Source organism: Neopsephotus bourkii, unplaced genomic scaffold, assembly GCF_033783945.1.
Source record: "Neopsephotus bourkii isolate Nb327-2 ecotype Australia unplaced genomic scaffold, CSIRO-AGI_Nbou_v1 NB_272, whole genome shotgun sequence".
Taxonomy (NCBI): Eukaryota; Metazoa; Chordata; class Aves; order Psittaciformes; family Psittacidae; genus Neopsephotus; species Neopsephotus bourkii.
Genome location: NW_026900781.1, coordinates 13892570 through 13905761, shown reverse-complemented (window position 1 = coordinate 13905761; position 13192 = coordinate 13892570). Strand labels below are relative to the sequence as shown.

At 41.5% G+C, this 13192-nt stretch overlaps 1 protein-coding gene across 3 annotated transcripts in view; it reads left to right on the top strand.

Annotated features, from left to right (window-relative positions):
* CDH20 (cadherin 20) overlaps positions 1-12331 on the top strand; it is a 113257-nt gene extending 100926 nt beyond the window's left edge. For all 3 annotated transcript variants that reach the window (XM_061346678.1, XM_061346675.1, XM_061346676.1), the window contains exons 9-12: positions 1396-1517; positions 3366-3483; positions 8973-9224; positions 10702-12331. In XM_061346678.1, the coding sequence (XP_061202662.1) occupies positions 1396-1517; positions 3366-3483; positions 8973-9224; positions 10702-11201 (992 nt within the window). In that variant the 3' untranslated portion in view covers positions 11202-12331. The remainder of the gene's footprint in view (positions 1-1395; positions 1518-3365; positions 3484-8972; positions 9225-10701) is intronic.
* Positions 12332-13192: the final 861 nt, after the last annotated feature.

Sequence of the window (13192 nt, the reverse complement as noted above, 5' to 3'; positions counted from 1 at the left end):
CAGTAGTCATTGCAATTCCATGTAAATCCAAATACACACACAAGTCTGTAAAAGCTACCCCTGTAGCAGCACTCAAGGGTGAGAACAATATGAAGGCATGTCTTCCTTTGACTCATCCTCCATCAATCCTCTGTCAGTTTTGATCTGTACATGTGCAACACAGTATTTTAGTCTAGTGAATACCTGTAAAAACGTCATAGTTGTGCACTTCTGAATAAAGCTCCTACATTTAAAAGTTAGATCAATACTGCTAAGAGTGTAAACGCAGATATTCATCTGACACAATGACAGGTGTGTTAGCAAGATATGTATGGATATGTAGGAAGATGAAAGATTAAATTATAAATTAAGGAAACAAAAATATAGTTTAAGAGTATTACCTCAATACAATGTGACACATGTTATAGATACGGTACATTGAACATTTAAGAAAATTCCATGGAATAAGAAAATTCTCTATTGTTTATATGAACATATCAGTTACTGTTATCAAGGGAGATCTATTTGGAGATAAATGCACAAAGTGGTATGGTGAAAAAGAAGATGAGAATACTCTTTTTTAAGAATTTTCTGGATTTTTGCACCTTTTCTGACCTCATAATAATGAATTTCCTTTTTTTTTTTCCATTCTGCTCAGTGTTTTATCAGTAAGTAAAGGAAAAAAAATGTCTGGGGGGAAAAAACACAGTAAAAAAGAATTTTGTGGACACTTAGTTTGGAAATTGTGAAGATATGTGAAATGATGTATGGATTTACTGGCAAAGAAAGCTAATGAACCAGTGGGACAGAAACATCATAAATGCTGGAATACAGAATGCAAACGTTTCATTGCAATTTTAAGCTTCAGTGAAAGCTTTTCTGTACAATTTCATGTGTTACTACTTTTTAACCCTATCTGTACAAAGTAACAAAACTTTGACAGCATTCGTGAGTTCAAGGAACATAAATTCTAAGCAAATTATAAAATGCAGAATAACCACTTTCAATGAGATCTGAATCACAAACCTATGCTTAAAAGAGTCCCTTTCTAATTTGTGCCACCAGCAGAGAAGCTTAACAAATACTATTGCCCAATCAAGGGACAGTAAAAAACAAAATACTGGGCATTGTCTAAAACTTTGTTATAGAAATAGTCCCATTGGACCAAACCAGGTTGAAGTTTTCATGGAATTTTTTGAAAAGGTGTGATCAGATGGGAAGCCAGGCTAGAGAGAGATGCATTTGCAGCTTCACTCCGAGTCACACAAGCCGCAGCAATCACAGCTCCCTATGGGAAAATACCATTTAACATGAGTCAGTACCCGAAAAACTGCTTTACCTCTGAAGCAAGGTGAGGAGCAGCCCTTTCCCCTTCCTGTACGCTGCCTTTCTTTACATTGTACCTCCTCCTTCCAGACAACCCCTCTCAGGTGGGCAGCGTCTCCGTGACAGTGAAAGTCCTGGATGTGAATGACAACGCGCCGGAGTTTGCAAGGTTTTATGAAGCTTTTGTTTGTGAAAATGCCAAAGCAGGGCAGGTGAGAAACACTGGTAATGCCAGGGTCTGGGGAGGGAATGCGGTCCTACACAAAGGCAGCATATCAGAAAGGGTGAACATTGAAAAGAGGGTTCAGCTAACCACACATTTCACCTGAACTCTGGTCAACAGCTGTCTATGCTGCTTTCCAAAGGCAAGTACATCACACCAGGATTAGCATCATACATAGCACCTCTTTTTTCTCCCTCAGTAGTTTCCAGGATCACTGCACAATATGCTTCATGGCTGAAATTAAGCCTTCCTTTGGGCAGGTGCCATCAGGCAAACATCCAGTGTGTCTGGTAGCAGCAACAAAGAGAGAAGTGTTATGAGCAATGCCATGGAGTTAGTTCAGCCTGCCTGTGGCAGACAAGGCTTACTGTTAAAAGACCCTGTTTATAAGAGCCTTAAGCACCCTGGAGTTGTGGGATTTGAGCAGAACAAACTACATCAGCTTCAAAGGGGAGCCAAGCTGAACCCGTTTTGCTGGGACAGAGAGTCATGGACAACACAGGACTTCCCTCTCCACACACTGGAAACCAGGACGTCTAACCAAGCAGTGAAGCCTTTTTTCTCCTCTCCCATCTAAAAGCCCATTAAACCCCTTGAATAAGGTCTGCCTTTGTCACAGATGGACATGATCTCTGTCTCGCTGGAGCTGGTGTGAGCTCTACTGCTGATTGCTTGTAGGGAGGCAATTTGGGTGCTTTGCCACCGAGGGTCCACAGTGGAGACTTGTGTCTCCTAGTGCAAACCTGACTAGCATAGTTTAAACATATAGACACATCACTCATGACTTGTGAAGGAAAAATTATGCTACTAATATTGCCGTGTGTTCACTGAGGCTTCTTCCAGCTTGCTGTGAAGCAGAATGAAATAGCTACTCACTGCTGGGACAACTGTCTCACAACTATCACATATAGGGTAATTTCATCTCCTTAATTTACAGAAGATCTTAGAAGTACAGGGAATAGAAATCATTGCATACTTTTTTTTCCTGGTTTTGAAAGATGAGTGCCCTAAATAATAACTTTTCTGAGAAATGCAGTCTAATTTAGACTATTTCTTTATGTGAAGAAGGACAGCTTCTGTTTCCACTCTGAAAAGTTCTGAAATAATTTTTAAGGTGATGAACAAGACTTCATGGGTCTGTCATTTACCTTTGAATTCAAAAATAACTTCTGAATGCAAAAATCCAGGTGAAGATTTATTCCTTGTCTAAAAAGATGTCAGAATATTTATTCAGGCAGAGCTATAGCTCACTGTGCTTCAAGCTGTTAGACCTACTTTACTAAGCCTCTATAGGTGAGCTGACAAACCTCTTTATGGATTTAACATTGTCTTAATTTCTTTCCACGATGTTATATATTGCACATGCAGAGTGTTTGCATAGTTGCCTTTACTCATTCTCTTTTCCACTGACAACTTGGAAAGAATTTAATTGATTTAAAATTAAGTGTGATAAAATAATTAACCTGAATCCTTTTCTACCTGCAAAATGAAGTTGAAAATAAGCATGGACTTCTTACAAGCTCTCTAATGCACAATGTGTCTTCTGAACACCCTGAAAAAATAAATGTGCAACAAAAGATAGGGGTGCATGAGAGAAAAGTGTCTGTTATTTGAAGCAAACCAACTATTTCCTTTGTTTAAAGGTGATTTGCATGATCATAGCAAAATATATGAAGCCTGTAAGGTTTTGAGTCTCTTTGATTTATCTACTGTATATCTGCAAGACAGTTTCATTCAAATGCTCCATTTGCTTATATATATAAATGTATATGATATCTATTCATATTATATATATTTTGCTTCTCAACTGTTTCTGCTTTGTTATCATACCCTGTAGCTGATCCAGACAGTGAGTGCCATCGACAGGGATGACCCACAGGATGGTCAGCACTTCTACTATAGCTTGGCTCCGGAGGCAGCTAACAACCCCAACTTTACTCTAAGGGACAATCAAGGTAATCAGAGTGGACACAGACAGTTATATACTCTAATTTCTAATGCCGGAGTTGGACTTGAGAGGCTGTGACTTACACTGTGTGATAAGACTGCCATTTCAAATAATACCAAGTGACACCTGTTCCCTTAAATGCAGCAATAAAATGACATATTACTTAATACACTTGAAGGTTATATGGTATTTTCTTCTTTATAAATATTCTCTAGAAATAGACCCCTTTTTCTTCTTCGATGAAATGTGCCAAAGTTTTGTGCAAATTCAGATCTTGTGGCCAGGCTGCAGGCATCTTGGATAACAGAGTGGAAATTGCATTGATTCAAAAGGAGGTGCTTAAAGGTAGGACAGCAGCTAGAACTAGGAGACATATCTGAAGGGAATTATGTTGTTCCTGGTTTTTTTTTCGTTTTTTTTTTTTTTTTTTTGTACTTTTCATGTTTTTCTCCCAGGCACAGAAAGGGAAGGTTCTAGTACTGTTCTAGTCTTTTCCCCCAAGCACTTTTTTTCTCCCTCTTTTGTGCATCCTCATTTCTGTAGGAAAGGGCAGGAGATAGGGAAGAATATGCAGAGCTTTAGGGGAATAACGGTATACAGCTTAAAGTCTGTATAAGATCTGTTAAGTATAAACTGAAACACCAGTGAGAAGACTTATGGCAAAGTGCTGGCACGTGAGTGTCCTAACCAGCAGAATTTACTTCTTCGAGGGAAACTTTGACAGGCTTAGACCATGCAGGAAAGCCCCACTTTGGCAAGCCTTTGCATGACTGCTGCTGATAGAAGATCTTCACAGGCAGGTACTGGTGCTTAGGTCAGATCCACAACATCCTTCATGGGGAAAGAGGGAGGACTTCGAGTGACCTGGTGCAGAGCTTTGAAAGCCAATATGAAGGGGTTGGATTTCAGTAGAAGTCTAGTATGTAAAGTATAGCAGATCAGCAGCGATTCCAGAATAAATGGGCAGAAAGACTGGCCACCTCCAGCACCTGTGCTGGCCTCCAAGCGTTGTGCCTGCCCCTGCTCCCACACTTGCCTGCTTGTCGCACGTATTTCCATAAGCCCCTGTCTGTGCCTCTGCAGGCATATAAAAAAGTAATGCAGAGGCTAACAAAGAAGCCCCTGCAAACATCTATTAAAACATGCTACTTGCAAAGTTTGGAACCCTCCTATACTGCACACTAATATTTTTTCATCCCAAACCTCATTTTTTTTCTGTAGTGTCCCTGAAGCCTCCACACAGGATTTCTTGCATTTTTATCCCCGTCTCTCTCCTATTGTCTCCCTCTTTTTATTTTTGAATATATATTGCCAAAATAAGTGAACAAATAAAACACAACTATTGCTAAAACATTTTGCAAACTAGGCTCATTTCACCCTCAAGGCACTGTTCTAAAAAAAGAAACAAAATTCTCAGCATCAGATGCACTTTTTCTGTCTAAGGCCATACTTCTGATAATTTATAGTGACAGCAATGACAGAATGGCTGTGCCTCCCACTCTCTGTAAAATATCAGTTTTCCAGAGATATGCAGCACAAGAAGCTTAGGGTACTATGGGTTACAGACCTGAAATAAAAAACGTAAAGTATCAAACCACTGACTATTTGAAATATACACATTAAGGATAAATTTAGTGCCTCAGCAATTTGGAGTGCAGTAGTCATTTCAGTAACAATAATTTATATTTATATTTTCAGCTAGAGACCACTAAGGACTACGTAAATCATATGACATAGTCACAGAGGGGATAGCTATATTGTATGTCAAAGGGTGGCAAGACAAGAAACAGAAGCCTTCTTGCTAGTCACGGCGTCCATATGTAAACACAAGACAGCAATGTTTCTCAGGCTGCAGGAAGGCGCTATTAAGGTTTGCAATTGTGCTGATTACTTGGTTGTCCAATATAGCAGTAGGAGAAACTGCAAAACATGAAGCCTTCCCGGCACAATTAAAACCTTGGTTTATACTGAGCAACAGATAGATCACACTTTGCATTCTGATGAGCTGTTTTACATATTTCTTTGGCCCTTGTCATTTTAGTCTCTGAGAACTTTTTCAGTCTATTTATTCTCCACATATTTCTGGTAGACAGAGAAATCCTATTGTTCTCCATTTTTACAGTTGGGGATCCAGGGCAAAAAGAAATTAAGCTGCTTACATGCCTAGTTCCCTTTGAGCTCATTAAAATCAGTGGGAGATAGACATGTATCTGCAAAGATCTGTGTCTAAATGACCTTCCAAGGCCCCGTAGGATATACGTGATAAAGCAGGGAATTGAGCTGAAGTCTCCCATCTCTTTGGTTACTCATGTAGGATGTTGTCAAGCCATCTCTGCCTGATTCTAAATCTACTGAGATTATGCTAGGGAAAAGTTGGCAAAAGAGACTTGATGTAAGAATGGGATGAACAAAATAATCTTCCTGCATTTCCAGGTTAAACTCTGAGCTGATCTTCTGTTGACGCTTAACTGCTGGCCTCCATCTTTGGGTGAACTGATGAAGAGAGCAGACATTTTCATGGGTGCAGATTTCAGTGTCATACCACAGCCAGAACCATTATTAGAAGCCTCTGGCGGTCCTCCCCATTGTGTTTAAACTTCTCCTAGAAAATTCAGGGCTCTTTGTTCCTCCCCTAAAGCCATGATCTACCTCACACTTCAGCAGAAAGCAAAAGCAGTGAGCTGAAAATCCCCACGAAAAAATGTGACCCCTTTCTCAAGCCAGTAGCATCTGTTATGCCTGTTTCCTTGTGCTTTTTATCCCACTCTGGGTGAAATATTTCTTTGCATGTTTTCCTATATTCATAATTATTACAATTAGGTTTTAAAACTAACAGAAGTTCTGTAGTAACCATCCCCTGTTCTTGTACAGATGCACACAGAAAGAAAACAAGCCTTTCTTGTAAGAAGAGTGGTGGTTAGCTCTGATCTCAGTGTTTGGACCTACACAGTGGTTAAATCCCCTCACCTCTCCAGGGAGGTACACCACTTTCAGTGGGGCAGAAAGCTGCAGGAAAGAGATGTTTCACAGCTTGCTCTCACAACCACATAAAGACATCAGCCTGTACACCTGCGGGAAGTACAGTTTTCACCTCCTCATAATGACACAGTCACAGGACCAGCTATGCTGTGATCATCAGTATCTGTGCTCAGCACTACTATCCAGCTCAGCACTACTATCTCTGCTCAGTGCTACTATCCAGCCTTCTGTGAGCCAAAGAACTGTGTTGGAAGCTGTGATGCAAAAATGTTGTCCATTCTTATCATGCTTGCTTTTTTTTTCTTCTTATATAATGGGGCTTTCATGTCCTCACAAGCCCTATTCTCTTGATGGCTGAGGCTTAGCAGATATCAAATTTGGAAGAAAACTGTGTATTCCTTTTTCTGCCATGCTGCACCACAGCCCAGCATGTCCTTCACACTGCAGTAGTACATCAAATCACATTAGCTTTTGATGAGTCACACAACAAGCTTTGGCACCAACATATTGCAGTTGCAAAGTAACAGGTAGAGCGATTCTTTAGGCATGATTTGGATGCCTGACTGTTGCAAAGCAAAACAAAACAAAAGGATGAAATGTAATGCTGAGAGTCACCAGGAGAATTTTATCACCAAGAACATTTAAGACGTGGTTGATACGTTCAGCATATCACAGCAAAAATACATATATGTATGTATAAAATTATTATTATTATTTCATTATAGAGACTTGATTTTTGGCTTGAAAAGAAAACGCTACAGTTAAAAACGCTTGAGATCTCTCACTAGCTAATTTTGCACAGCTTCAGCCAGATTTACTGACTTTGACTTCTTTTACAGGCAAAGTGTGATCAGCTCAGAATAATGAAGTCTTTTTTTCTTCACAAAGAGCGATTTCACATAAGATGAGGATTATTTTGTCACCTAGATATAGAATAGAATTTGTTACTCCTGTTGTAAGTCAGTTTAAAGAGAGTGAGTCTTTCACCGAGGAAAGAGAAAAGCAACCAAATTAGTACACTGTTAAGGTGACATAGACATTTCCATTCACACAGTATAAATGCAGGCACTTGTGATCAGGTTTCTTGCCATTTCTGGGTTGCAGCCGCTTTGTGCCAACCCACCTGTGAAAAGGCAATTGGCATCCTGCATTTCCAGGCTTAGTAGATGTACACTGGTAACAACCTGGAGATGAAGGTGGCCCAACTATGGCCTCTCTTGAAACAAGGAAACAGGAAACAAAACTAAGTGGTAAAAGAAACTGCTTGAAAATCAGCTCCCAAAATCCCACAGCATCACTGCATGGGGTCAGGTCAAGTAGGTCTGCCAAAGAGAAAAACTGTGTTCCCCATTTATCATTGCTGGACCAAGATTCACAGACATGTTTGTAAGAAGATCCAATTTTCCTGCAGGTTCCTTTTGACTCCCTGGTGGCCCAGTTCACATTGGCAACATCCAGTCTTATGCTTTCCAAAAGTCTCTGAGGCCAAGAAGCTTGAAAGTCAGCACTAAAAAATCATCACTGATCTCCAAAGATTTTGTCTAGGCATTCTTGTGATGAGAAATGAGAAGAACAAATTCCTGAGTTCAGTTTCTTTCTCATTAGGAAACATGGTGCAGTCTGAGGAATTTGAGGGAGAGGGTAGGCAGGAATTCAAATGCCAGTGGGAAATTCTGACATTTTAAAAAAGATGCTGTATGGAGAAGAAGCCCCAAAGGTAGGAATTTTGCTTGAAATGACCAACAGCAACTGACTGTTAGGTCACTCTTTTACTATTTTTTATAGCAGCATCACTTTGATTCCTTTTGATTTATATAAAAAACAGGCAGTTACACTAAATGAAGAAGAATGGTCATATCAAAGCAGAATAATTCTGACAATGATGACATAAAGCATTCCGGCTTCTTTCAATGGCAAAAGTGCCAATGAAATTGCATGTATTGCACGGAAAAAAAAAATGTTTAGTTGCAAGTTTTCAACTCATTGCTGCTTTAGAATAGCAATCTGGTTTTTCCTTTGTCTTTTTGTTGACTCAAGCAGATGACCATGCCATATATAAAAAAACATGAAAAGTACCTTAACATGTCCACAAGGGTTATACACCAGCATCTCCAAAACAGTGCCAGTGCTTAAGAGTGAGGTCTAGAAAAGATGTTGAGCATGAACAAACAGCAACAACAAGTTTCCTTCAACTGTTTGTTTCTGTCTTGCCTTCTGAAAGCTCCTTTAGATAAATCTGGAGGCTGTGAGTTTGCTCTGAGCACTTTATATCAGAAGGGGTAAAAGCAGCTCCTAAGGTGTGTATGCCTTGCAGGTTTGGAGCTGTGGCATGAAAAGAGACTGTAATGAGGCAGAAGCAAAATGCTGATTTGTGACAAATTGATACAAACCAAAGAAAAAAAGAGAGAAGACAAATACATGTGTGGGTCTAGGGGTGATTTTTTTTAACCTTCCTTCTCTGCTGAATTCATGTTCTCTGCATGTAAGCTCTTCTCTCCATTTATTTTCTACCCTCAGATAACACGGCATGGATTTTGACGAGGCGCTCTGGTTTCAAACAACATGAGCAGAACACCTTTTACCTCCCCATCCTGATCAGTGACAACGGCCGCCCCGTGCTGAGCAGCACAGGCACGCTGACTGTGCACGTGTGCAGCTGCGATGACGACGGCATGGTGATGTCCTGCAATGCAGAGGCCTATGTCCTCCCCGTCAGCCTGAGCAGAGGGGCACTCATTGCGATCCTTGCCTGCATCTTTGTCCTGCTCGGTAAATCCTTGGCTTCTTGTGAAAGGTCAGACTCTTCAGCTCTGGCCAGGGGGTTGCTGATCAACCAAAAGTGAAGGTGCACACACACATCTATGTGTATGTATATGTATATATTATATGTAGACACACACATACTGAAAGGACCAGATGGCCACATGGTATAGTCAGCTGCATACAGCTTCAGACTCTGGGGTGTAGGAATGAGGGAAAACTATGGCCTGCAAATATTTCTGCCAGATGCCAAAGTGCCAGGGTGTCTAGTATCACCCTGCTTTCCTGGAAGAGGTATGCCAGGAGGAAGTCCTGAGAGCTGTAGCTGGGGACAAATTACTTTCTCATCCTCAGCAGTTCCTGATCATGTGCTCCCACAGGAAACAGGAATGGTAAGCCCGATTCCATTTCTTGTCTTTTGACAGTAGATATTCCCACCTCCATAAGTTTTCCTTGAGGCACTACATTAAAATGGTGCCTGTGCTGCTATAAAAGGGCTGAGCATCTTGCATGTGTTCTGTCTCTACAAATCAATTTCATTCCTTTCTTGCCCAGACTTTCTATGTCCCCTGATAGCTGTTGGTACCAAAACAACTTCAGAGCTGCCCTCATTCACTCTCTCAAGTCATGAGATATTATTTCAAAACACACATTCCCTGAAATTTCAGGGGACACAGTTTGAGAAACAGTGGAGTAAGATACAGGAAAAATTCTTTAGAAGTATCTCAATTCTGGCTGTTCAAAGGAGCCTAGGTACCTCAGGTGGAAATTTCAGCATTCAAAACCTTTGCTGAGTTCTAGCCCTGGAAATACAGTCACCAGTTGATGACACATTTTCAGTAATAAGGGGTCTGATGCTTGTCTGACCATTAGTCCCCATGCTAAGAAGCACGGAGAGGATGATGAGCACCAGCACAGCAGCACTGCAAGAGTGTTGCAGGTAAAACAAAACCAAAAAACCTTTGGAGGAGGCCAAAGAGCTAGCTCTTCATTTTTCTATGTAGGCAAATGTACCACCATGGTGCCTTGGCACCATCCGTCCATGTGACATGCAGCCCCAAGCCAGTCAGACCTTGGGTTGGGGGCTGCAAGCAGGCTGCAAAAACCTGTTACAGAGCAGGAAAAGAAAGTACCTCCATGGAGCTGTGTGCCACTACAGATAAACTGTTATTGTCTGATTTGACTAACTTCAAAGTAGCTCAAGTATTGCTATAGTGCATCGCAAGCACCACTGGATATACGCGCCTTGTCACTGAGAGTTAAGAATTAAGGTGGGAAAAGGGACAGATTAACAGGACCTCACACTACTAAGTTAGACTTGGGGTTGAAGGATTGCTACACCACCCACCTGCAAGCACCACAGCTCTTTAAATCCAAGGGACTGACTGGGCTCATGAAGGGGAAAACAGGGCAGCAGAGAGTCTAAAGTCCTCATAAGATCTGCCCCTTCACTGATGGCCCCATGTCTCTCTGTTGCCTCCTGCAGTGCTGGTTCTCCTCATCCTGTCCATGCGGCGGCAGCGGAAGCAGCCATACATCATCGATGAAGAGGAGAACATCCACGAGAACATCGTCAGGTATGACGACGAGGGTGGCGGGGAGGAGGACACAGAGGCCTTCGATATTGCTGCCATGTGGAACCCGCGGGAGGCCCAGTTGGTGGTGAAAAACCGGCAGGATATGCTCCCTGAAATAGAGAGCCTCTCCCGATACGTGCCTCAGGCGTGCGTCATGGACAACAACGTCCACAACTATGTGCTTGCTAAGCTGTACGAAGCTGACATGGACCTGTGGGCACCTCCCTTTGACTCCCTCCAGACATACATGTTCGAAGGGAATGGCTCGGTGGCGGAGTCACTCAGCTCCCTACAGTCGGTGACGACAGACTCAGACCAGAGCTACGACTACCTGACAGACTGGGGGCCGCGCTTCAAAAAGCTGGCCGAGATGTACGGTGCTACGGACAGCAGTGGGGCTCTGTGGTAACAGACGAGGAATGGCAGAGGGGTTTCCATGCAAAACGGTGTCCAGTTAGGTCCATTCTCATCAAATGCTTCCATGAACGTGAGTGAGGCCTCCTAAAAAATAGCAATACGGTACTTGGATGAGAATGGGAAGAAGGGTGCGACTGAAGGTCTCTCTGGATCAGCTTTACTCAGTTAAATTAAGTCACATTTGTGAAACAGTGTGAAGCAGAAGGAAGAAAGTTTTTTCCTGTTTCATACAGCAAAATTGGGAAGCTCCACAGCTGGAATATAATGACATTTATTCTCTTTCTCCCTTTCTCTCTCCCTCGTACATGGCAGCTTACTGAGCTCTGTACTTCTGGGTTCAAAGATCTACGAACTCCAACTGTAATCTCCAATTCACTAAGAAATTGCCAGCAGAGAAAATCTGTTCCCCACCAGTTATTTTTTCCACATTAAAAAGGAAAAAAAAAATAAAATAAATTGCTTGCTAACAAGAGGAAGAAAAAAAAAAGAAAAAATCCCACAAAGCAGAAAATTGAAAATGGAATCTCGGAAGGCTCTTTGTAAAGTAAAGCTTCTCTCTTTGTTGGCAACGGAGTCCTTTTATAATCCTTCATAAACAAGGCTGAGGAGTTTTTTTCCACCTGGCTGAGAGGGCTGGGGAAGAGGCTTTGAATTTCTGCTCTAGTTTAATGGCTGATCTATAAGTCATTGGCGTTAACACTAATCCATTTCCTATCAGGATCGTGTAAATTTATTCTTGGCTCCTTAAAACCATGACTCCACTAAACTGTTCAGAACAAAACCAGAAAATCTGCCTCTTTTGCACTGTAGATGTCTCTTCCATGTGCCAAATGTGAAGATTAGATTCTACCAATGAAAGCCAAATAAATTTTTAAAAAGAAAAAGCTATATTTGGTAGCTACATGGGTTAGATGGGCTTTCCTAATCTGTGTGAGGTCAATTCAAGGGATGTTTACATACTGTAGATAACCTACTTGAACAAATGCAGTATTATAGACCAATAAATGGATGTAAGAAAATTACATGTATAAGTTTTGTATATTTGTTAATTTTGGTAATAAATATGATGTACTGCATACAGTACAGTACCTTAGCACCTCTTTTAATAAAAGTTAAACAGAAGGGAGAGTCTGATGGTAATTTATTGACTACTTTACTCACAGCAGTTAGTGTTTTTCTGTGGCTTTACAAGCCTCAAGCATCAAGAAGAAATGGTTCATCTGCATTGTGTCAAGGAGACAGGCCTTCAGTTTGCAGGTTCAAGCAGATTGTCTCCTTCTTTTGTTGTTGTTCACTTGGGCATTGTCCTTAGCAGTGAACTGTAGAATTGTACAATGGTTTGGGTTGGAAGAAATCTCAAAGACAATCCAGTTCCAAATCCCCTGCCATGAGCAGGGAGGCCTTCCAGTGGACCAGGTTGCTCAAAACCCCATCCAACCTGGCCTTGAGCACTGCCACGGATGGGGAAGCCACAGCTTCTCTGGGCAACCTGTGCCAGTGCCTCACCACCCTCACAGTAAGGAGCTTCTTCCTAGTACCAGCCCAAGTGTATTCCACCCATGGTGAAGTAAAAATAAATTCTTGGCCGATGATTTTTGAAACATTATGGCTGGAGCATTTTGAAGCTTGGAAACCAGTCACACAGCCTTGACAAAATCTCGTGCCTTCAGAGACGTGACAGATTGTAACATGCAATATCCATTTATGGCTATTCTTACTCTGCAATTAAAGTTTTGAGCCTGGATCTTATCTTGTTTGAGTGTGCAAATGGGAAGGGGCAGGGAAATTACACTAACACAAGTTTCATGGAAGGTGGCTAAAGGCTTCTGAAAGCAGAAAAGTCAGCAAAGGCATTTGAAGGTTTCTTTCTAGCTAAGGATTCTGTATATCTCAAAATACCCAGAAACAGATGTGCAGACATAACCATCCAGTTACCACACTTTTACCATGTCAGTACTGTGCTCAGTTTCTGTTGCAGATGTG